This window comes from Bacillus rossius, chromosome 5, assembly GCF_032445375.1.
Source record: "Bacillus rossius redtenbacheri isolate Brsri chromosome 5, Brsri_v3, whole genome shotgun sequence".
In the NCBI taxonomy this organism is placed as follows: Eukaryota; Metazoa; Arthropoda; class Insecta; order Phasmatodea; family Bacillidae; genus Bacillus; species Bacillus rossius.
This window is the reverse complement of record NC_086333.1, coordinates 79,281,263-79,307,655: the sequence shown is the minus strand read 5'-3', so window position 1 is coordinate 79,307,655 and position 26,393 is coordinate 79,281,263. Positions and strand designations below refer to the sequence as shown.

Genomic DNA, 26,393 nt, shown 5'->3' with positions numbered 1-26,393 from the left:
TTTGAGGATAAGCACTTTCATAGTGTGATGATTTTTGAGGTATTTGAAACCCTCAATGGTCTGAAATGCTGTCACTCTCCCGCCCGAAGCCCTCAGGTTTGGACTCGGAGTCAGTCGAGCAACAGGAGTCTGTGCAATTTGTTAATATGTGGCTCTGAGTCAACGCACAAGCAACATTGTCCATCCCGGTGGCCCCCCTACACCACGCAGCCCACCACCGACAAAGGGCACACTCTTGGGTGAGGGGGTGGGAGAATGGCCTCCATCCCCCCACCCCCAGGAGAAAGACCCTTGGGAGAGAAGGAAGGCGCAGGTAAGCCCCCGCAGCCAGTGACCCTTCACCCGCACTGGAGCTCAGGCAGTGCTGATTTTGGGACACTGCTAAGTCTGGTTTGGGGTAATTTCGTTTGTGTCGCAGTTTTCAGTGCTCTGTCCTTTGTCCTGCGAACCAGGGCCTGGGTGGTGTTTGTTTACATATACGCAATTGTCATCACTACCGAATGCACTCACACAGCACGCCATGCTTTAGACTAGGCTGGGTTCTGGGCTTTGAATACTGCTCAGGGCAATGATGACAGAACCTTACTAGATAATAATGAACCAGCAAATTTTACACATCCCACACCCAATACTGTTTTATTTATTACGTAACACAAAACAATGTTGATTGTTTGGTCAAAACAAGTCACAACGGCAAATTAAAACTCTTTATTTACATTTAAACAATATTGTGTTTTTAAATTTTTTCGTGTATTAATGTGTATGACCTTTGAGAGTATAGCTCTATGAACTACATTACTCTATGCCCGCTAGAGTTGCCATTAATAGCCTGCATTCTCTAAGGCAGTATTTAATTTACGTTATTTTTAACAGAAACACTTATTTTGATGTTTTATTGATTTCAACTATTTTGGATTTAATTTGAGTGTTTATTTCATGTTTGCATTAATCTAATTAGGTTTTTTTAAATGTATTTCTGTATTTGGCGACTGCTGGGTTAGGACATAGCCGGCCAATCAAATTATTTCATTTAATTCGTGGCAAATTTTAAAATTTTCGGAAAAGAACTTTCTTCTGGGACTAGATGCCATCACAGACGGTAATGATATTGCGCTACGATACAAATTACCGTGTGTAGTATAGATCTGTTTATAAAAAAAATAATTTAAATTTGCTGCTAAGTAAATATAAGCCTACAGTATAGTATATTGGTTTAAGGCTAGGGCAACACTACAAAGAGTTGCGCAATATGTGTGTACAACCTACGTTGATATACAGTAAGTGTTGTAAATCTTTTGGAAGCATTGACTGCAAAATACTGTGATTTTGATAATTCAATTGTATTTTAAAGCAACCCTGAGAACTAAAAACTTATATTTATGTATTTCACTGAGAACTAAGTGCTGGTTCACACTGATTTATCAGTGCTCATACATTTTACTGAGAATACATTACCCTGCCTATAAGGGCATAACTACCCAGTTAAATTTATTTTCCTCCTCAGAAGTCCAGGGATGCGGAGACTCATGTATTCCTGAGGCTAAACTGGTCTGACAATTATGAGTAAAGACCCTATACTAGTAACTAAATTGAATAATTGGAGCAACAGTGATAACAGATCAGAAACACATTATTAATTATTGTGAATTTTATGTCAGTGAATTTGTAATAACCATACACAGACTCTTGTGTGTTTGAATGTGCACAACCTATATTTCCCGATTATTAGCAAGTTAAAGTTTGGTACAGTTCTGCTAAGCAAGGTGTTATTAAATTAAACCGACTATTTTTTAAATTCATAATTCAAAGTTCAGTAGTACAAGTGTCTATGTATCTATGTGCCCAAGTGTAATATATATGAATTACACCTAATCAATTATTGATGTCCATGATATTGGATTTGTATATAAAGTTCCCTAATAACAATATTGGCATTTGTTTATATTATTTACAGAGTAACCCTGACCAGTAACCATTAGGTTATTTTGTTTTCTGTGCCATTTATTACACATTCATTGGATGTGTTCAAACAACTATATTTCACTGACACTAAATAAGTAAATAACATAATTCAAAGTTGCTTGTTCTATCTGTATATCAATACTTATACTGTGGTGTTAGGATAGTAACCAGATCAGGTGCCTAAGTAAAAGTAAAATTAATTACTATTAGGTACTACCATTGTTTATGACCCCTAACCAGAGAGGTAGAAACATTACATAAATGAACTTATATATACACACACACACAAAAACACATGCACAAAAAACACACACACAAAAAACATGTGCACACACACACACACACACACACACACACACACACACACACATATATATATATATATATATATATATATATATATATATATATATATATATATATATTTTATTATTATTTATTTATTAGCACTACACTGTGCCTTTTGAAGAATAATTTTCTTACTGGGTTTTCATATCTTAAATTGATGCTGATGCCTTCTCCAGTATTGTGTATAACTGGACAGTATGAGTGTTTTATACATGTATTTACTAATATGTACTACGTTCATGTCTTGACCATAGTAATGGGGTTTTGTTTTTTCTTCAAACTTTAAGGAGGTTTAGGCCTCTCCATCTTGCAATTTCAAATATTTTGATACCACTTGCAATAAAATTTCTGTGCTAAATGTTTTGTTTCACATGGCATGGGACTTAGCATTGACTACCTTTCGAAGTCAAAACTTGTAAACCAGTGCGATTATCACGATAGTTGTAGTCGTCTGCTTGAAATAATAAGTTATTTCCTTGCAGCATTTACAGACTGGAGCTTGTTAGTAAATACGTGGTTGCAACAAGGTATGGAAGGTCAGGGGGATATGATTTATGCTTGACATGCTAAAATATTGGGATAAAAAGTTCAAGATTTGAATTATAGCAAAAGATGGAAAGATCCAGACTGTGAGACCTAATTCCCCTTAAATCTCCGCACATTTTTTTTCTAATAACATATAGTTTGCAAAACAAAACTTTGATATACACAATATGTATATTTGTTATGGAAAAGTTGGTCTCAAAATGACCTAACATTCTCTTTAGCAGCTGTTAATTTTTATGTTTCTGTGCACTGTAAAATCTGCAGGCTAACAGCGAAACATATTCATCTATTTGACTGATTTAAGATTAAGTTCTGAGCATTCACGTCCCTCTCCCCTCTCTGCTGTCTTGACGCTCAGCTCAAAGGAGCCAGTTAAGAGGGTGTTGGGGGTAACACACCGTCTGGAGGGCCTAGGAGCCCCTGCAGAAACGGTGGACACAAACAAGTACAACTCTCTACCTCAGGGCCATGCAAGTCCACATTTTATTACTTTTTTATTGCAAATGTCGTCTTAAAAGTGCATGATCTTTCAAACCACTTCACTGTAACTCACTCAAGAAAAATGCTCCAAACCATTTAGCAAGAGTTATAAGAGCCCAAGTCCAAAGCTTAAAGTTATCCATATTCTAGTTACAACAAGATGAACATGAAACTTAGAAAAATTCTCTCATTTTGAAAGAAAAAAAAAATCATGATTTCCTTCTTGCCAACTACACGCATGTGTAGAATCATCAGCAGATCAGTTTTTTTTACTCTCTTGTAAAGTTGTGACTTAGGCTCATTTGGTTTTAACGTACAGAAATTAGGTATGGTAGCAGGGCTGCAAGCAGTAAGCATTAAAGCATTATGATAATGATAAAGAGGTATAACAATAGTCATGGGAGTACTGATCACAATTACTGTGCAAAATGTAATCTGAAAGGACTAAACATGAAAAACAATATAAATATTACTTCAGACATTGTGCTGTTTTCATTTCAACATTTAAATAATTTTATTACTCTACTTCTTCTTTGTAGTAGATGGTTTTCTCGGTAAAAGTTTCTTGGCTGCATCTGGAAAAAACATCACCAAGAATAAAAATATGTGATGGAATTATCATGATAGAAACCATAGAATATTAAAAAAATCAAATGATGAAATCAAACATATTTGTAATGACTCTTTGGAAACAGTTGATATCCCAATTTAACAGAATAAGCTTAGCTGAAGTTTAAAATGACAAGCCTACAAATTTAAACCAAGTTTGTCATAATAAGCTTCAAGCATGAAACAATCTATTATCACACTTAAATTAACACTGCTAAGTTGGGTCTGAATGGAAGCTTATTCACCTGAAAACAATGCAATGATTTTTTACTAAAATTGTTTAAACAAAAATTGGAAGATGTAATACATATAATCACAAACTTGTATCTTTCCATTGGGAATAGCTTAGTTGAAAAACTACACGCTCCGCCTCTTAACAGTGTCACATATGCAATTTTAGTCTGCGGCTTCCTGAATCTATGCACAGGCGTGACAGATGAGAGACCACTGTTTATTGCTGCATTCTTTCTTTCTGAAGGACCACTTTTGAATGACAACCACATAACTCAGTTTTTTTTTATACCTGCGGCTTGGGGGTCTCAAAAAGACGGTGTAACTCACTCTGCTGAAAATGGCACCAAAGGTCTAGAAAATATGGAATAAATTTACTAATTCAAATAATTTTCAAGTACTGTGTACTTTAAATTCAGATATACACACCATAAAGTGTATTTCATGAACTAATATTCAAAACTTTGGAGTCGCAATAAATTCAGAGTTGAATTATTTTCGGGTAAATACTATATTTGATAAAAATGACTGTTCAATTCCATCAGAAATGAAGTTTTAGGCAATTGTGTGTGTGCGTTTGTGTGTGTGTATAATTCCTGAACCTGAAAAGTGTGCACATCACTGGGCTGATGGAGATGTATTCCGTCAGGAGCGCAGAAACTGGAACAAGGAGACTGCTGGTTGCCGAGGTTCATGGGCATCGCAACCGGAGGGGGGGAGACACGTCCTCCCCGATAATAAAAGTCTTCAATTTCGTCCCCTCCAATAATATATTTAGTTTCGTAGTTTCTCCTGATGTTTAAATTAATGATTTCGTGTGGATATAGCACCAGCAGATATGTTAACTGTGTTTTTACAAATTTGTTCTCTGAAAATATTTTTTATAAAAAATAAATTATATATTGCAACCAACTATAGTTAGAATATTTAGGAAAGAAAAATGCCTAAAAACCACCTTTTTGCACCTTCAAACCCCAAATTTTCCCGGAGGAGGACCCCCGGACCCCCGGTTTTTTTTTTTTTTTTTTCCCAGGGGATGGATATTCCTCAAACAACTAAATCAATTGAAGTCCCCTCCCAAAAAAATACATCCTTGCAACGCCCATGCCGAGGTTCCAGAGCTGGCGGACTCACCTTCCAGCCGGGCGGCGTCGAGGGTGACGACGCTCGGGGACACGGTGGAGCGGGCGCTGGAGCAGGCGCTGCTGCGGCCGCCCGACGGCGGGCTGGGCACGGCGCGCGGCTCGGGGGGCGCCGGGCGCGGCGCGGGCAGCGCCAGGCCCCTGTCCGCCAGGTAGCGCTTGATGACGGGCGCCGTCTCCAGGTGGAGGCCGGCCACCAGCGCCAGGTGCTGCAGCGCCGTCTGGTTCTGCTCCTGCAGCTCGCGCGTCTCTATGTCCCTCTGCGCGCACACCGGCCCACCACTCCAGCACCAGCTGTTGCCTCGGCTGTCCCGTTGCCTGTTCCACGCCGACACAGAGCTTTCTTGAGCCACCTTTCTGGTCGTGAGCTTCCGGACTAGAGTTCTCAATCTGATTCACATAACGAGGCATTTTCTGTCCATGTTTTACCATCGAAACAATGATATGTTTCTGTTAGTTAAGAACAATTATGGCTAAGCAAGTGCCACTTCGATGTTATTCAGAATTACTGCTGCCCACAAGATAGTAATGTAAATATCTTACCAACACGCACAGCTTCAAAACAAAAGCTGTTCTGTTCTGGTGACAATGTTTCTTCCATCTCACCACTGGTGTAACCAGAAGCAAATACGAAGTGCTGACTGGACGGAGCAGATCGAGACATGAGCCAACCCGCACATGGTTTCTCCACTCCAGTCACGCCGTAGCTTTATTAAACAGTAGACTCCAAAGCAATGCAATACCAACGAGGTGCCCACAGTCCAAGGTCGCATGTGGACCCATCACTGCTGCAAGTGGTCCTTGCATCCAAGTGATCACAAGCTAACCACGTCCTGACACATCACCGGGTACAGTAACAATACTGCGACCACAAAACTAGAGTATGCATGCACGTCCAGTTTGTCTAACTAGGCTACGCTGATACGAGATGTCCACAATTACATGCAGGCTTGAGGTGGCAGAACCTTCAAGAAAGGTGGGCTCCAAACCACTTGGGTATCACCTTGTGCTCGTAATCCAAGTGATGCTGTGGAGCTGGCCTCAAACACCCACTCAATTATTTTGGAGATGTCTTCAATCGGATCAAAGTCGCCTTGATGCGTCCAAAGGTAGTCTGAACCAGACACAAATATGAACTGAAATGTTACTCATGATCAGGTTGTTCAAGACTAAATAAAATCCCTTCTTCTTTTAAGTCAGTGGCCAAATGAACAAAAATCTAAGGTGTAGGGCCCAGATTCCAAAGACCATTTAGGTTATTTTTATTTTCTTGTCCTCACTACTACTTAAAGGCCTCTGCAAATGTATCACAATGTAGCTCTTGCCTATCATGCTTTGTCTAAAAATTTTCTCAAAATTCATTTACAAAATATTATATAAAAGCAATAAAAAGTCATGCGAGGGTTAACTATGACTAGAGACATGCAAAATTTGCGGATTCATTTCACGATAGGCTAGCATCAAAACAACCATACCTTCGTACCGCTTCTGCAATAGGCCCACATTTAATCCGGGGAACTGTGAGCCAATGGGAAACACTAAACCCAGAAATTGCCGAATTACGGACAGCCTAGTTGAGACGTCCCGCGCGTCAGTAGCCAATGAACAGGTGTCATTTCCGCGAGTATTTAAAGGACTGTGGAGTCTATCCTAGAGGTCAATGAAGCAGGTCTCTAACTATGACGTATCAGGATTTGTGACGCACCTCTTCGAGGGTGGGGGGCCCGGCAGCGTGGCCCCTGAGCTCCTGGGTGGCGCGCCGCACCTGGCGCGCGGCGCGCTCCATCTTCACCTGCTGCTCACGCAGGACGGCCTCCAGCTCGTCGCGCTCCTGCTGCTTGCGCGCGAACTGCTCCCGGGCCCGCTGCTCCGCCTGCTCCACCTCCGCCAGCGAGCCCTCCATGTCCTGCGGCCACCGGGACGACCAGCTACCCCTGTGCTCCGCTGTGCTCCACTTCTTTGGGCGCCACGGGAGTGCAATCTCAATGCAACGTTTTCGTGAAACATTGCTGTGAAATGTTTCTGACGCGAAAAGGACTGAGAATAGGTTTCGGACGGTGCAGAGAACTGTCCCATTGAGCGGGCTCCACGTGGCGACGTGCGGCTCAGGTTGAACCCCGCCATGCTGCAGGGATAGGCGGGTCCCTACCTACCTGCCTGACACCACACCGACTTGCTGGCGTCTAGTAAGGGAGTATCAGGGGCAGAGGGCGACACAACGGGGTTTGGGCTTGTTCTGAAGTGAGTAATAATTTTGTTAATTCATGATTATTTAGAAAATTGGCTTGTTTCTCTCTATTTATCTCTCCGCCGTTGTACCCCTTACGATATACTTACGAGTCGAGGTTTGAATTGCCACTGAAGTTTCACTTCTATTATGTGTACTGAGTTGCACATGCTTTTTTTTTATTTTATTTAAAAAAAGAAACAGAGTTGGCATCTTCCCATGATCTACATTTTCACTCCACCATTTCACACCATTGTTAAAGGTGTGACTGAGAAGGAGCGGGGAGGAGAGCGGGGGACAGAGGGTCGCACCGTGACTGTGGTCCGCAGGTCCTGGAGCTGTGTCCGGTGGAGCCTCAGCTTCTCCGTCGCCTCGGCCAGCTGCGCCTCCAGCTCGGCCTTCCTCCGCATCTCCGGACCTGTGCACCACGGGGCGGGCCTTTCCTTTACTCTCGCTGGTCCCGCACGCTCTGCATTTCATACCAATCTTCAACTGAAGCATCACTGAATACTAAAGAGAATAAAACATTTTTTTGAAGTAAAACTTCTTTGCTGAGGGGGCTACAATTTTCGAGCGTTACGAAAATTCCAATCTCTTGAGGGGAGTAGGCACATGGTGGGGGAACCAGTTGAGGAGTGCGCGTCGGCGGGGACGCCACTCCAACGTATATACTAGCAGTCGACTGGGACAACGAGAGAGAGAGGGGGGGGGGGGGGCATAGGTACGTAGTGTAGTATGTTACATGCTGATTGTAACGGGCGGAAGGGGAGACGGCACGGGAGAGATGGAAATGACGCAGCATTAATGATACGGAAATCTCGTAACGCTGCTTGTGTTTGTCTACTCCTCAGTTTCAGTAACAGCTAACGATTGACGCTAATTTATGCTACCATAATTCTTATTTAAAAAAAGAAACAGAGTTGGCATCTTCCCATGATCTTTACACTACTACCGCTTATAGTTAAGTGCTAATAGGTGTTTAAAAAGAAGGCTGTGTATTCACCGTCGAGTCACTGAACCAGAAACAACGTGGCTCTCAGGGGGGAGCCCTTGCCCGGGGCTCGGACACCCACCGTCCTCGTCGACCGGGGACAGGCTCTTCTTGTAGGTGTCGTTCGCTGCATTCACCACCTTCAGCGTGTTCTCCAGCGCCAGGATCTCCTTCTCCGCGCGCTGTATCTGCGCGTCCAGCCGGTCGCCGTGCTGCTGCAGCTCGTACTTCTCCTGGGCGTTCTGCGGCACACGGCACGCACTCCACACTCGCACGACACGCAGGAGCATGTACGTTAGAAGCTGTTGTGATTGGCTGAGTTTTCCTTCAGGTGCACATTCTACTGCAGGCACGTGAATCACCACCATTCGGTGGGGAATAATGGCCCGGCCAAATAAGACAATGGCCAGCTATTACAAGCAAGAAGCCACATGACACAGCATACAGATCCTCCGCCTCATCTTCCGGCAAGGGCATGGCGAGCAAACACAACACCCCGTCCTCAACAGTCCCCTTCCTGCCCGTCACGACTCTCAAGCCCTGTGTTCTTTTCTCAAAATACGTCTGTCCCTATTCCCCTGCTCTGCACTCGCACCATCTCCTCGTGAGACAACACCCGAGAATGTTTAAGGTTGCAAGTGGATAAGCAGTATCAAGACCAAGTAGTGGCCTCGTGTCTTGATATCAAGCTGCACATTTATCTTACAGTTATCAGTAACAAACAGAAATACTCTTTTATACTCTGGAAACCGCATGTTCAGCCCTGCTAGAGGCGAGAGCTGTGGGGTGGCTGTACCGCCCACCCTTGACACTGTGGAGTGCAGACGCATCGCTCCCCACCCCTCAGCGGTCGAGGCCAGCAGAGGCCTTCAGACGGGTAGGAACCCTCTAGCGGGGTAGTTCACAGCATGAGACGCGTTGGTCGCTTGAATGACGTAATTTGTAACTTCTGAGCTCTGTGTTCTACCATTGCTGTGAAGCACCCCTGGAAGGCGCCGTACCTTGAGCATGACCTGGGTGACGGACAGCTGCGCGCCGTCCTCGCTCTGCCCGAAGGTGGACACGGTGAGCTCGTAGCGGCCGTGCAGCTGCGCGATCTTCTCCCGCCACTCGGCCTGCTCGCGCAGCAGCCGCGACCGCTCCTCGGCCAGGCCGCGGCGCCGCGCTAGCATCACGTCCTTCTGCGCCGCGATCTCCACCTGCCGCTCCTTCATGGCCTGCGGGAGCCGCCCACGCACCTCCCCTCAACAGCTGAAGGGGTGCAGAAGAAGAGAGAGACAGAGTGTAAGGAAATATAAAGAGAATAAAGGAGGGCTGTGTGCAAGTAAATGAGATAGTTGTTTTATCACCGAGTGAATAACTTGTTAAAATTAATATCGAGGCCAGCAGAGGCCTTCAGACGGGTAGGAAGCCTCTACCCACACATTAAAGAGACGGGGTAGTTCACAGCGTGAGACGCGTTGGACGCTTCAATAACGTAATTTGTAACTTCTGGGCTCTGTGTTTAACCATTGAGCAGCTGTTACTGTGCCGTACACCAGCCTTAGTTTACATTTTGTAGCTGGACAGCACTCGTGGAGGTCAAGAAAAAAGACACTAGACACACAGCAAAATAACAATCCATCAATTTGCACAAGCACTCTATATACTGTGCATCGCTCATCAGTGTGCACTTTTGTCAATGGATATCTCAAATTTTCCAGTTCATGAATCTGTGAGAAAGCTGTTCACTGTGTTATTCTCACTAATTGTGCATCATTACGGTCAAGCGATTAAAAAAAACTCCAATGTTTCATCGGAGACCTGTAAACAAGGCTGGATCCAGAATGATGGTCCAGGAGGGCGAATATAAATTTTCTAATACAATTTTTAAAACATCTAAAATTGAAATATTTAGTACACTTTATTTGTGGTTCGAAAAGTCCTGTTCTCTATAGCACTGCGGTAAAATAATACTTTATTTAAGTTTGGAAGACTATGATTAGGAATCAGGAGAAAATCTGAAAATTGTTCAGGGGAGAAGGGGGCATGCGGCTATTCATCCCCCCCCCCCCCCCAATGGATCCGCCAGTGCCTGTGAATGTCTCAACTGGGACGAATGTAAAATTAGGTACCAAAAGTCGACAATGGTATGCGATTGAATTTTAAGAAACTTGACATTTTTGTAGAACAGAAATGGGAACAATGGCACTGGATATAAAAGGGAGACTCACGGCCTCCATCTCGAGGCGGTAGCGCTCCAGGTCGTAGACGCGATCCCCCTCGCGGGCCACCGCCGCCTCCGCCTGGCGCACGCGCAGCCGCAGCAGGTTCTCCTCCACCTGGCGCGCCTGCGCCGCCTCCCGGCGCTGGCGCAGCTGCCGCTGGCCGCCCTCCCGCGCCGCCCGCAGCTCCAGCAGCCGGCCCTCCAGCCGCGCCAGCTCCTCCCCGTCCGCGCCCAGCCGCGCGCTCAGCTGCCGCTCCATGTTCTGCGCATCGCGTCGCACCCTTCACATCCCGCCTCCGCTCCTTCCCGAGCACCCTCCTGCGAGATGGCCCTCAGCTACGACTGGACGAGTGTAGTACCATGTAACGTACAACACACGGCCGTGTCCATGACACACTGCTCACCTCGAGGCGCGCGATCTGGGTCTTGACCAGGTTGAGCGTGGACGTCTTCAGCGCGAGCGTCTCCTCCAGCTCAGCTATCTTCCTCTGGTTGGCCTCCTGGTCCTCCGGCGGGCCTTGGCCCGAGAGGCGCGCCAGCCGCGACTCCAGCTTCTGGCACTCAAAGTCCTTCCCCCCGCGCACACACACACATGCTGCAGTCGGGCCACGCCCGGCGACCCACACGAGTCAACACCCACACACTTCCTCTGGACTATTTCCCTGAGATCTCTCTGCTTTAACTGTCCCGTCAGTCAATCTCGCAAGATGACATACATTTAAGTATATTAAACTACAAATAATTATAGACAAACATTTCAACTACACAGTATGACGTATCGTGGCTCGACAAGGCTTGGAATGTAGTTTCCTGAACCTCGTCAAAGTTTGGACTTTGTGCTGGTGTAATAGGCATGACCAGGGGCGTACACAGGAGGGGGGGGATATGGGGAAAATATATATCCCCCCCACCCCAAAATCCTACAATCGAAACAATTTGACAGCAAACGGCACGGATAGTGGTTCCATCCCTCCCCCCCGCCCTCCCAAAGGAAATTTTGCATATTCTCCTGAGCGTGACAGTGGTGGTCTATGGTGTGCTTTCAAGTTCCATGTTTCCTACTGGTGCTTACAAACTCGTCAGGTGATTGGAAACAGACAAAAAAAAATTGAGCATGCATAGTTTTGAATGGAATTCAACCAGGGGCGCAACAGCTAAATTTCCAAAGGGAGGGGGGGGGGGGGGCAATATACCTTTTTATAAAGAATCATCGATCCCCCTATTGAAGCGGGGGGGGTCCGGGGATCCTCCCCCGGGAAAATTTGTATTTCAAGGTGGAAAATGGTGCTATTTAAGCATTTTTATTATCTAAAAATTGATTACGCAGCACTTTCTTTGCCCCCGTTTGCCCCTACTTCAAGGTTTCAGAGGGAAGGAGGGTGCAAAATACCCTTGCCCGCCCCCTGTTGTTGTGCCCCTGAATCCAACCAAACAATCGGAATGAAAGCTCCGAGAAGGTAAGTATAGGGGCCGACCACTGACCAGGTTGTAGGTGACCTCCTTGTGGCGCTGCAGCTCGTGGGAGAGGTCGCGCGAGCGGGCCCGGAGAGAGTCCTTGGCCAGCTCGCAGCCCTTCAGGTCCACCTGCAGGGCGTCCCCGGCCCGCCGCAGCGCCGACAGCTCCGCCTGCGTCCGGAGGCGCGCCTCGCCGAGCCGGGCCACGTCCTGCTCCAGCACGCGTCCCGTCCGCTCCTCCACCTGCCGGGCCCACCGTGCGACCGTGCGACCGTGCGACCGTGCGTCTGTCACCAGCACACACTCGGATACTGACAAGTTCCCAAAGCTTCCTGGCTTTTCAAGACTACCTTTTCAGTTTCCTGAGTTTTACCAATTTTCCAGATATTCCCTGCTGCGGGGAACCCTGCTAATAATCGACGTCAACCTTGGCATCAGTATCGGCCTTGCAGTATGTACCAATGTTACAAATAGTATCACCCTTACAATCGGTACCATCCTTACAATTGGTGTCGGCCTTACAATCGGTACGAACCTTACAACTGGTATCACCCTTACAATCGGTACCAACCTTACAACAGGTATCACCCTTACAATCGGTACCAACCTTATAACTGGTGCCGGCCTTAAAATCGGTACCAACCTTACAACTGGTGTCGGCCTTACAATCGGTACCAACCTTACAACTGGTACTGGCCTTACAATCGGTACCAACCTTACAACTGGTATCACCCTTACAATCGGTACCAACCTTACAACTGGTATGGGCCTTACAATCGGTACCAACCTTACAACTGGTGCCGGCCTTACACTCGGTGCCACCCACCTGGATCATCTCCTCGAGCTGGCGCACGCGGTCGGCGGCGGACGACGAGCTGCCGGCCACCTCGTCCAGCCTGCGTCGCAGCTCCTCGTTGGCTGCCTTGGTGCGTGCCGCGTTGTCGCGCTTCCTCGCGATGTCCTGCCGCAGCTGGGCGTTGGCCCGCAGCTGGTCGTTGAGCTGGTGGCCCGTCTGCGCGATGGTGCGCTGCATCTTCTGCTCCTGCGCTCACAAGCAGTCCTGGCGTGAGCGAGAACAGGGGCGTAGCCAGGGGGGGTTTTAGGGGTTCAACCCCCCCTCCCCCCCCCCCCCCCCCTTAGCACCAAATCTTGAATTATTTCTTATTCATCACTCAAACAAATTTCATATTAATATTAATAAAATTTTTACCATTACAATATTTAAATTTAAGAACTGAAAACTGCTAAAATAGCACTATTTTACACCTTAAAATCCAAATTTTCCCGGAGGAGGACCCCTGGACCCCCCGCTTTAATACAGGGAGGGGGGGGGCATGCTTCTTAACACCCCCCATACACAAATCCTGGCTACGCCACTGAGTGAGATCAGTACGTGCATCTGTATTCTCACTTCCCTCAGAGTAGCTCATTGCAACTTGTTCTACATACCACTGCAATGTACATATTAATTTATCTTTGGTCTTCATATTAAAACTATATTCACAATCGATATTCTGGCAATATTGCTAATGTGGCATAGCCGTAGTCCCACTTATAAATTAATTAACTGAATAAAAGTATATCAGTTTTAGTAAGACATTAGAAAAATAAAATTGGTCGATGGATGAATGGATATATATACATATGTGTGTGTATATATGTATATGTGTATATGTGTGTGTGTATATATATTTATCGAGAGAGAGAGTGTGTGTGTGTGTATGTGTGCATATATATTTCAGAAGCAATTAAACCAGTTATTTCTAACTTGGAACAATGAGAATTGAAATAAGCCACTTAGCGTGTATCTCAAATTGAATGGGGCGTTGAAGCAATTAGAATGGGGGTGGGAGAGGTAGAAAAGTATTATATGAGATGTCAATTAAATTTACCTGAGGCAGAGCCACAAAACTTTATAAACACTTTATTCTAAACGAGATCTTTGATAAGGATCTTTGTTAATGAATAGAGGTACGGAAATGTCGCAAGCTATAGCGCAGATCTTCACGCTCTTGCACGGTGATCACGATCGGACCACAGCTATTCGGGGACACGCCCCTCTACGACCGTGAGCCAACGACGCCCAGACAGAAGAGAAGTAAGTGAATGAGGTAGTGCCGATTTAACGTGAACGAAAAGGTTCTCACTTATAAATCAGCCAGCGGGAAAGCAAACGTTGGTAGAAGAAGAAACATAAGGCTGAATTTCAGTCAGACGCCAAAAGAATTCGCGAAACTTCCAGGTCCTCTTGTAATCAGATGTGTTAGCCGCTTGCATAATGTAAAACAGAGGGTTTTAACCCTTTGAGGCGCACAGAAATATATTAAAAATTAATTAGAATCCATTGTGTAACTTTTAGCAGACGTGGCAGAAGGAAAAATTAAAACAGCCAATGTTGCTTGTTCTTTCTTGTTAGGATTGCCGGATAGCAGCACAAGGCTTACTCAAGCGAGGTATTTCGGCAACACCACTGGAACATTGGGAATAGTAACATATTTTTTAAAGTGGTATCACAGATATACCACTACAAAACAGAGGGTGCCAAAAATCATTTCTGGGCTATAAAACTGTCTAGGATACAAAACTACTGTACAGAAGATAAGAAAATGAGCTCAAATAATCTAAATAAAAGTATAATCTCAATGACTATATTAACTAACTGACACTCTGCTGTGTCCGGACGCACCTCGCCGGCCAGCAGCGCCACGTCGGCGCGCAGGGTTGCCAGCTCCTCACGCAGTCGCGCGGCCGTCCTGGCGCCCTGCTCCGCACGAGCCTCCAGCTCCTTGTTGTTGTTCACCTCGTTGTCCAGGAACTGCCTGCGCTCCTCGCGCTCCGCCTCGCGCTCCTTCGCCCGCTCCTGCAGCTCGCCCAGCTCCTGGGCCCGCCCACGCCCCCCCCCCCCCCCGACCATCACGTGGCCAGTCGCAACAAGACTGAAGTAACACTCAGGGTATCATCCATCCACGCCCCCTCATCAGGCTGGGACGACATCATGTGGCCAGTTGCAACAAGGCCGGCGCGTCCACACAGGCGAACTAGGCGACCGCCCGGGGCGCAAAGTAGCTGGGGGCGGCGCAGCACGACACACAACAGCTGATACAACATGTCTAACGATTACTGAAACTAGATGAAAAATGAATTTTTGTAACAGTTTGGAATGTTTATATCGATTTAAGTCATTATTTTAAAGTCCCCAGTGACCTGTTCATGATTTGTAATAAGTAAAAAAGTAAAACAAAAAAAAAACACCAGCCTGCTTACATTTGATTGTTGACAAAATCTTAGGCTTACGTGATGTATTTTGAGGCAAGGAAAAAATTTTTTTAGGGTGTCCCGGGGGAAGGGGGGGGGGATCAAGGTTTTTCGCCTAGGGCACCAATTTACCTTGCACCGGCCCTGATAACACTGCAAAGCGTGTCAAAACACCAAAAACGCAATGTTAACTCACCATACAGCACTGAAATGCAAGTTAGATCATGGAATTAATTAAATAATAATAAAAAAAATCTTTCAATGTTTGAAATTCAAGAAGTATCATTATTTCGAGACAAAAAAATGTACCAAAGCGCACGGTACAGAAAACTTATTTAATTTGTATGTTGTGTGCATCTCTTATTGAATCGCTTTTAAACCACAAATGCTATCTAATTTATTTTTAAATTGTTCAGAATGTATCTGTTTTAGACCAATTTATTAGCAAATTTTTTTATCGTAAAATTGCAGCGTGTGTATTTTACCACTATTTTGTTGGAGTTAACTATTTAAAAAAAAAATTTATAAAACATTTTATCTGTATTGCAATTTTTTAAGCCCTAATATGGTTTGATTCCACATCTGAAATGTTCCTCAGCAATTCTCTGCTCAGGCAGTAGCTCGATGGTTGGGAATCACTGCTTTAAAATACCTTAATATCACTCTGCGTAATCCAAAAATTTAGAAACTAGTTTTATTCCATTGAAGCTCTGAATTAAACTTGTTCATCAGTGTTCTTAATGAAAAGAAATTTGAAACTATAATATTTTCACATAGGTTTGCTAGTTTTAGCTGGTGAGACTTGTGGATTCCACTACTTCACCAGGTACCAGACAAGGAAAGTTCTGGTGTAACACTTGCATTGGTAAAGAATGATGTTGCTTACAGCACCATATTGTAAGATCTTAATAAAAATCAACTTAATGAAAAACTAGTTATAAACTTGTATGATAGGTTTCTTACTTAGCATTACACAATAAAAGATAAATTAAAAATCATCCATTAGTTTTATTGTGCTGGTTTTCAAAAATGTTGTTCACAGAATGTGTTGTTGAATGTTTAAGACTGCAACAAAAATAGTTCACGTGTGATGTGCTTGCTTATCTTGTTGGCTTTAGACCTACCAGTTTCTACACCAGCTATATTGGCAGAAAAAACTATATATGTTCGAAGATTTTTTATTTCTATTTCTTGTAAATTTTACAATATCTGTTCGAAAACAGAGGATGATTTACAAGGACGGGTCACACTTATGTTGCCTTATTTGTGAAGAACATAATTTGGATCAATAAATGTTTTTACGAGCAACCACTCTATGTGCAATACGTATTTGCGAAATAAAAACCATAATAATGTGTTAGTAGACTGATGAATCAAAATACTTTGAGAGAAAATGGGTTTACCTTCTTGAATTTTTGTGTGCACATTATAGCACTTGATGTTGTGCGTTGTTTCGTTGTAGTTATTTTCTTATTCATTCGTCAATCAGGGGTGCCCACAAGGGGGGGGTAACGATGCAGACTGCGTCATTAAAATTTCAGGGGGGGGGGGGGGGTGTCAAAAGACGAGAAAAAAAAAATATATATATATATATATATATCATTTACATACTTATAGCTTCTAATGTGAAAATACGTTTCTGGTGCTTTGATAATTGAAAGGGATCTTGTATATCAAATTGGCAATCCCGCACTTTCCTCAACAAAAGCAGTTTGGCATCTGTCTGTTCAGGATGGTCCCTATCCCCGCTTCGACAATAAGCACGCACACATGCATATGACCAAAATTATTATTATTAGAAAATTAGTTTTAATTAATGCAAAATGTGACAAAATATAATACTAAAAAAGTATAATATTATAAAATCATTGATAAAATGGTACAAAAAATTTCGGGGGGGGAGGGGGGGGCATCATTCGGTTAGGGGGGGGGGGCATCAATAGGTTAGGGGGGGGCCATCATTAGGTTAGGGGGGGGGGGGGTGAGTCATAGTGTTTGGGGGGGGGGGGCACCTCTGCGTCAGTCGCAATGGCTCTCGGCTGACCAGAGGAGATCGGACCAGAGACGGACCTGCACAGCGCAGTAGATGTCCTGGTCGCGGCGGTGCAGGGCGCGCACAGAGTCCTCCCACTGCGCCAGCAGGTCGCGGCGCTCCGCGTGCGTCTTCCGGAACAGCTCGGCCGTGTGGTCCAGCACGCGCCGCATCTCCCTCGCGCGCTCCTCCGCCTCCGCCAGCAGCCGCTCGCGCGCCCGCACGTCCTCCGTCAGCCGCTGCCGCTCGAGCTCCCGCTCCTGCAAGGCATGGACATCCACGGTCTCCGGCCAACAGTGCTCCTCCACGGGATAGGCCTAAAATAGCTTAGGATTGCGGGGGGGGGATGAAACCCAGGGATTGGTCATGACATCACAAACGCACATGACACAAGCAATAACAGATGCCAACAAGTCAGTGTTGAGCAATTATAAGCACGGTGGCCCCAGGCAGAACATTCTCGAGACAAAACAGTTGCGATGTTTCAAGAACAGCAGTGGTGTACGTCCCAAGAAATATCTGTACCTGTTGTGAATAAGTAAGTAAGTCTTATAATTAGGGAGCGGAATAATTCGCGGATTCATTTCGTGAAAGGCTGAAATTCAAACATGTGTACAATTCTGCTGATTCTGCTATTGGCTCGCAGTTTAACTGGAGCTCTCTGGGCCAATGAGAGACTATCGACCAAAGAAGCGTCGAATCACAAGCTACCCAGTGGAGACGCCTCACAATTTAGTACCCAATGAACACCCGTGTTTACTTGAGATGTGTAGAGGATAATGGAGGCTATCCTAGAGGTCATTGATTCCGCGATGTTTTCCGGTCCCTACTTATAATATAAGATATCGACTTACTTAGTTATTCACGCTTGATACAGATATATTCCAAATCAAAAGCCATGGGCCGGCCCTCCTACCTTGGCCTCGCTGTCGTCCTCGCGGATGGCCCGGAGTATCACCAGGTTGTCGTCCTCGCCGCGCACCACGGCTTCGTCCCAGGCCAGCCGCGCGTCCACGTCCCACTTCACGCTCGCCTTCAGCTTCTCCAGCTTGTCCGTGTAGCGCGCCACGTCCTTCTGCACACCACACGGCGCGCCTGAGAGTGTGTTGGACGCCGCCGGCCTGCTCTGCAGGCACCTGTGTGTGTCTCTGACTCTCGTGCCATAGTTGACCCGACACACCCCACCGGTAACCAGGGCGTCCACATTATCAAGAGTCAGGGAAAAGTCAGAGAAAAATCAGATAAAGTCAGATAAAAGTCAGATAAAGTCAGAGAAAAGTCAGATAAAGTCAGATAAAGTCAGAGAAAAGTCAGATAAAGTCAGAGAAAGTCAGAGAAAAGTCAGAGAAAGTCAGATAGTCAGAGAAAAGTCAGAGAAAGTCAGCAAAAGTTAGAGAAAAGTCAGAGAAAGTCAGATAAAGTCAGAGAAAAGTTAGATAAAGTCAGAGAAAAGTCAGATAAAGTCAAGAACAGTCAGAGAAAGTCAGGATTTTACTTTAAATCCTGGAAAAAGTTATGATTATTCCTCAGTGACAATAATTTCAGGGTAACAGGTCATGCTCCAGTTTACAGTCACCCAGACTGTGAAAACATTTTTTTTTAGATGGTGTTTTAGTGCATATGAAACACGTTATAAAACGGCATATGCATGGTTCTGTTTGATTTAAGGAAGTGGACAGAGAGAGAATAAGGCCAGCTACGGCTGGGTTTCCTTCATTTCTTTCTAAAATTGTAAAATAGGTAAATTATTTTAAAAACTAGTCAGGTAAATTTTAAATTTTTGTCAGGGAAAGTCAGGGACATTATGGAAATAATATTGCAGATTTGTGTGCAGAGGTGTGGACACCCTGGTAATTGTCCAAATATTTGTTGTGTGCTTCCTGTGTGGATCAGCGAAAGACGGTGGCCAATGCTATCTGTCACCTCCCCACTCCTCAACAAACTACTCTGATGGTCAACTTTGTCACTAAACGACAGTGTCTCCAACTATGTATTTGTTTTTTCTGGCTTCAATTTTACTTGACAGACGTCACTACAGAGACATACAACACAGTTACAGGAATCGGGGAAAAAAATATTGTCAATCGGCGATGAACCATCCCAGCATTTACCAGGAGTCTTCTTAAGAAAATAATGTATGATTATAACAAAGGTTGCCGGACCAAGGTAGGAATCCCAGGTCTTGCCACTTCACCACTTGCTGTATCAGTGTCAGGCATGACAGTGTCAGGCATGCCAGTGTCAGGCATGCCGGTGTCAGGCATGTATAGATATAGATATATAAAGTACTTTACAAAATATTTACCTTCTTATTACAAGAGATACACGAACGATATTTATCATACAAAATGCTGATTTTGAGACATTCTTAAGTTTCTTTTTTTGTTGTAATAAATACTTAACACTCCGCAGTTCTGAAACTGGACATCTAAATCGGTAATGATGACTGAACGTCCGTGATGCTCGGTGGCAATGCTAGTCTGGACAGTAGCACGGAGGAGGAGGTCACCTGCAGGGCGGCGTGGCGCTCGCCGATCTCGGCCGAGGCCTTGTCCAGCTGCCGCAGCTCCTGGCCGAGCCGGCCGTGCTCGTTGCGCGCCAGCCGCGCCAGGTGCTCCTCCGTCTGCAGCTGCGCATACTGCGCCGTCAGCAGCCCCTGCCGGCAGCACGGCGCTCGCTCGCTTCACTCGGGACCGCTCCTCTCCGGAGCCAGTCGCGTGCGAGTACAACAAGCTTGAACAGGGTCCCGCATTTGGAGAGGGCCCCCCCGAGATCGCCTGATTCATCGCCTTGTGACTTTTTTTCTTTGGGGGACATTTAAAGACGCAAGTTTATAAACATCGTCCCACAACCTTGCAAGCACTTGAGGAGGCAATCACCCAGGAAGTGGCTACCATTCCACCGGAAATGACACGACGAACTATGGACAACCTCCGGGAAAGGCTTCGTCAATGTGCCAACAATGGAAGACGCCATTTATCTGACATAATGTTTAAAACCAAGTAATTTGAAATGGCATAGTATTTGTTGTTCGCAATTGAAAGCATTTTTTTCTGTATCTTTCTTCGTTTGTTTGTATCTGTCTTTTGAAATATGGGAGGTCTTTTTGCCGGACCCTGTATTATTTGTGAAGACTATCAAATAAATTCAAAACGTAGCATGTTATAAAAAAATGTTATCTTAAAAACCATATTTGCAAACTAAAAAATATTATAAAGCTAACATTTAAAAACCAAGAAACTATGATAAACATATGAGAAAATCATGGCTTCGTAACAGTGACTGCTGACAATGTATTCTACATACATATATGCAAACAAAGACATCTAATACAAGGCAGTTTACCTGATAATATTTATTTGTTGTAAGAATCTTTAGGCGGGCCACTCGAAACGAATTCGTGAGCCGGATGTGATAATCACTGCTCCAAAAAATTCCCCTGAGTTTTCCCTGTCCAGTCAATTATTTTTTAACCTGTTTCATTAATAAATTCTGCAAATAACACAAATATGGTACACTAAAAATACATATTGAAACACATTTAGACCACAATTAACATGTTAACCGAACATAAAAATTTTTTCTCCTACACACAATTTTCATTGTCATCAGCGCCATTAGTGCTAGCAGCCAACGCTGCAGTATGCAATATAAATCCACAATATTTGATTAAACTTTGAAATAATACATTATTGATTGTGACCAGGTGAAAAACTACTGATATTGGCATTTTATCATGCTTCAAATCATTTAATCAAAACATATTTGATTCTTAGTTGTTATTATTATGCTTAATTAAGATGAGTTTTCAACTACAAATGAATTTGTGATTAAAGAACAGATTGGTGAAATGAAACACAATAGTAAAAAAATTATTAATCCAGTTTGGTAATTCACATGTTGTCTATTTCCCTGGGTTTTCCAGGTTTTGAAGAAACCTTTCCAGTTCCCTGGATCACGCTCCAATCTGCGTGGTTCCCCCTGACGCTCCACATCGCAGCGCGATGGTGAATGACAGCCCGGAGGCTGGCCACGGCGCGACTAGGACTATAGCAGACCGGGCGACATGATTCTGCAATGGTTGGACCTTGCATTCCGCAGTAGGAGCACCTAGTCCTAGCCCTGAAACCTGTGGCTCAGCTACCTCACTGCACACGACTCCAATAAATACAAATGGAAATCCACGTTAGACCTAAGACTATGTTTGTGTGCAAAACTTCAGCCTACCGCTTATGGTTGCCCAAGAGTGGTTGAAACAAAGTTTTCTGTGACCATTTTTTTTGCAGCAAAAAAGTTAATAATTACAGTTACTACTAGATATCCTGTTGAAATTATAGGTGGTGGACAGTTCTTAGGACTTGTACGAAAAAATCCTTGTTGAATCCACCGACACTCAAGCTTGAAATATTTTCCAACAGAAGACGGGTGATCTGGCCACACCATGGTTGCTGCACGTTAACTAAATGAATCAAGATGGTTGGAAACCATTAAGATGAACACTTCTTGACTTCTCCCCGATTTTCAAGTTTTATTACCGGTTGCCCTCAGTTTCCCCACCAATTTCAATTTAGCTGGTCTCCCGGGTTTCGGAAGTTTTCCTGACGAAGCAGAAGAGCCTTCAGGGGCAGGTGATAGCTAAGGCATCACTATCAGGTTGTAAGGATCATAGTAATCCTGACATCCCAGCCACTCAAACTCACGAGCACCCAGTCAATATCCATGCAGTCCTGAAGGTTCCCGTCGTAACCCAAAAAACCATTTCACTGGTAATGCTGTAGATTTACATTTTCTTCTTGGTTCTCTTTCGACTACTATTAATATAAACTGAGCTGTAACCATTTACTTGAACATTTCTGGCTTTGAAAATACCACCTTTCATTAATCTTAAGAAACCACTTCTATGTACCTTAAATAACAATTGTATTATGTATAGACTAATTATACATTTTAATAAATATTTCAATATATTTCTATAATTAGATCACAACCTAAGTGTTAAATCAATTATTAAAATAATTCCTACAACATAACAAAATTTAAAAAGTAATCTGATATTTAGTTATGCTTTTTAAACTTCAAATAATCAATTATTTTTGTCCATAAATATTCTTGTTTTTTTGTTCTATACTTATGTGTTTTGCTTTTTCTATCATAATCATGTACTCTATTGTTCCTCATGTTTTTTTTTTGCCTGTGTTTTTCCTTGATGTGTTCTGTACTGTAGTGACTGCCCTGTCCTTTCCGTATGTTGCACCTTTGAATATATATACTGTATAGAAGTCGCGAGTGGATAGGATTTACTCTACGTTTTTCAGGAGCGTATGATGAGCAGCTTGGAAACTTCACCGCTGCAGTGCGCTGCTGTAACGCCCTGTATCGTCTTAGGTTGTTATTTACACGTTAGAGCGCAGCGCTGTCGCCCGCTGTCATTCCCCGCACCCCCCACCCATCATTCGCTGCAGCTCGAGGTCGTTCGCCGGGAGGGGGAAGGGGTGTTTGAAAAGTTTGACACTTGTCTGCTAGGGACCACCACAAGTTGATGCCCTAGAGATGGTGGCGATTGCGGCGGTGAATTAACCAACTACCTCAAAACCGTATTATAAATTTTAACCTGGGCTGGCGACTTCTATACAGTATATATATTCAAAGGTTGCGCCAACCTGAAAAGTTTCCCATCCGTTGTCGGACATGTGACGAATGTAAATGAACAAACATGAAAGCCAGCGTGCCTGGCCGAGGACGCACGACTGCTGACCTGGTTCTGTTGGTGCGCCTGCTCCATGTTCCTGAGGTGCTCCGAGAGCGCCTCGACGCGCTCCGACACCTCCGCCAGCCGCGCCGCGTACGTGGCCTTCAGGTTCATCTTCTCCTCCACCTGCCGGCACGCACGGCTCACCTCGGCTCATCGCTCCGAGCACGCTTCCTCCGAGACATCATACAACAACACAGTGGTACTTCGCTCACATTTACACACTACTGAATTCAACTCAAAAAAACTTGGAGCAAAAAAAAATTATAGTAGATAAATTAATTGAAATTTAGATTTTAAATTTGGATACAATATTGTTTTTGTTAATTTTATATGAGCAGACACTTTTTTTTTATTGTCCCTAAATGTATGAGATACATTTTGGTATATTTTAAAATAATTTACAGGCGTAAATTATTTTAAAATTTTACCTTTGGTGCACCCCATTCTATATTAAATAAAATTTAAAAAAAATATTTCAGTTTATCTTCTTATCTTCAAACTGCCACCGGCTCTACTTATCCCCCCCTTCCACAACACCTCTCTCGCGACTGCATGCGGTGTGCCTTGGCACCCAACATCACGCCGTGGGTTAAGGCCCTTCCATTCCATCAAAATATTTATTGGGTGCAATCAAATAAAAACTGGAACACACTCAATTCAACTGAATACAATGAAGATGAAAAATGTACAAGACAGTTGACATTATTAACCAGTAGTACCAGTAATTGATCTGGCATAGTGAATAAACATTTATTCTTTGTCAGTTCTTTTTTTGGTGCATATTTCACAAGTATAAAACTTAATGAAAACAACTCCTGAATTTATTGTAGATAAATATTTCATGGTTGTAATTTTTTCCTTAGCATAAATAAATTAAAAGAATTTCAGAAAAACAATTTGATCTTGGTATACAATAAAATTGTAGGTAACTGGAACTTTATCTGTGTCTTACTAACTTTTAAAACATAAGAATTATTTTTCTTATGATCAAAGCCATAATATAATTCTTATCAAAGCCACAATAACTGTATCCTGGAAAAAAAAAATCTAGTTCTTTACAATGTGAGTACATTTTCCCCCTACGATTTACTGCAAATGTTTCCGCAAAGTATTTTTTAATAATTTTTTTCTCAAAGCCTGTCAGAACAGAGGCCTAAATTATAACATGACTTTTATCATAGGTTCATAGGGCATAGATGGAATACATGTGAGGGTAAATATGTCTGGGAGCATCATCGCAATAAAACATTCTCAAGCTGCATCCCACAGAATTCAATCTTGAATCACCCTTGACTGCGGTAAATATTGGACCGCTATACCACACAATTCCCTTTTTACTTAACTTACACTAAATATATTGACCACGTCAAGAGTTTGACTAATATAGTACTCAGGATCAAGAAGGACAGGGGGGACAAATCAAAAATTTTTTTTAATACTTGGGTTTACCCTGATACGACGATAATCACAACTCTAATGTTAATAGAATTCATAGCAAACTTTACAAGTTATGCTATACACACAGATAACATTTTTTAAATTTATGGCCACAGTATTTTTTACAATCTTTAGATTTATTGTTTAATTGTAGAGTTTTAAAAGCTGTACATTCATTCATTAAATAATAGCGAGGGGTCCAGACAAAATTATTTTCCCCTGGGTCCTACGATTCTCTCAATGTTCCTGATAGCACTGTGCACTTATCTAAATAATCTTTCCACGAAAACAGAAAAGAAATGAAGGCATTGACCTTGAACAGTATGAACAAAAACACACATACTGAATCTTTGTGAAGAAGCTATATTTACAAAGGCAGCACACAATGGCACTGAACTTAATCTCTGCTACTTTTAAACATGATTACAACATTATTTACAGTAAAATTCACCATTATGCTAACACTTAAATGCTGCTCCTTCAACAACTCAAATTATTTTTAGTATTTTAAGTCTTGGTGATATTTTCTCCTAATTTTTCTATATCTCCACTCAAACAACATGTACTTTTGAAAACTTATTACTAAATACTATAAGGTACCTACCTAAATAAGTTTACAGTCAGGGGAATATGCCAGAAGGGAAGATGGGGTGTATCCCACCTGCCCTAAATTACCAATAAATTTATAAAAATCTATCCTTCCCACCAACAAAAGGAAAGAATTTGAAAGTATACGCTCCTAATCCCAAAATATTGTTTTTTTTTTTATTAGCAATACAAAATTCAAGAATCATTTACGTAAATTGTTTATTTCTGTAATAAATACAAATAATCTGAAACTCTTTACATTGTATCGAAGTGGCTCTACCTGATTCTTATTTATTACTCTGTTAAAATGGTGCATGTTAAGCTAATCTTAAGTAGGTATCAAATGTTTATCTAAGATTAAGATCTAAGCAATACTAAAAATAAATTTTTCACAAACTATTTAACACTGCAAATGGGTCTATTATTACGTTTTCAATAAAAATAGATATAATCTTGTACTTTGGTCATGAAATTGTATGTAATTCTTCTTTGTAAATTTAGGTGTCTTAATTAGCTACTACTTACAATACATAAATGCCAAAGTATAGAATCATTCACAATATTTAGACAACCACAAAATTACATTTTTGGATTTTTTTTATTTTAATTATTTATGAAAAAGCCACTTTTGTACAGAATTACCTGGCTATTTTACTAAAAGTAAAAATTGCATTGCTATTTATAATTCCTTAAGTATCTTACATTTAAGCTAGCTAAAGCAATGAGTTTACCTCTTGTTCCAATTTTTTATTTTCTTCATTTGCTGCAGGAATATGAAACCCGTCTGACCACCCGAGTTCTTTGAGTATTTCTCCCATTGACAGCGTCATTTTAACTAAAATATTATTTTACTGTATTGGTAATTATTTCTAATATAATTTACTATATATAATGTAAAGTTCTTCGCAAGTTCTCCGTTTATTTCAAAATTATTTTGTTGTCATGGTAACGGTACGAAAGCCACGTCATAGATTAACATGAAACTTTGATGAGAAACCTTAAAGTAAATAAACGACTCTTTGAACAATGACTTCACTTCCATATGTCATTACATAAAAATTGTAAAATTTTGAACTGAAAGGTGATAATAAACACGCTTGCATCAGGTGAGGATTTATAATTTAAGAGAATA

At 42.9% G+C, this 26,393-nt stretch overlaps 1 protein-coding gene across 1 annotated transcript; it reads right to left on the bottom strand.

Moving 5' to 3' along the window:
* Window positions 1-52: 52 nt before the first annotated feature.
* Window positions 53-26,169, bottom strand: LOC134532304 (coiled-coil domain-containing protein 39). Its single transcript, XM_063368723.1, has 16 exons — window positions 25,993-26,169; window positions 23,240-23,359; window positions 19,994-20,140; window positions 18,401-18,559; window positions 17,523-17,744; window positions 14,884-15,075; window positions 13,024-13,239; window positions 12,225-12,440; window positions 11,147-11,311; window positions 10,750-11,004; window positions 9,538-9,753; window positions 8,619-8,778; window positions 7,857-7,963; window positions 7,024-7,224; window positions 5,311-5,578; window positions 53-129 (listed from the first exon to the last, which is right to left on the bottom strand). Exons 1-16 carry the CDS (start codon window positions 26,089-26,091, stop codon window positions 53-55), a joined length of 2,820 nt encoding a protein of 939 aa, XP_063224793.1. The 5' UTR covers window positions 26,092-26,169.
* Between the last annotated feature and the right edge of the window lie 224 nt (window positions 26,170-26,393).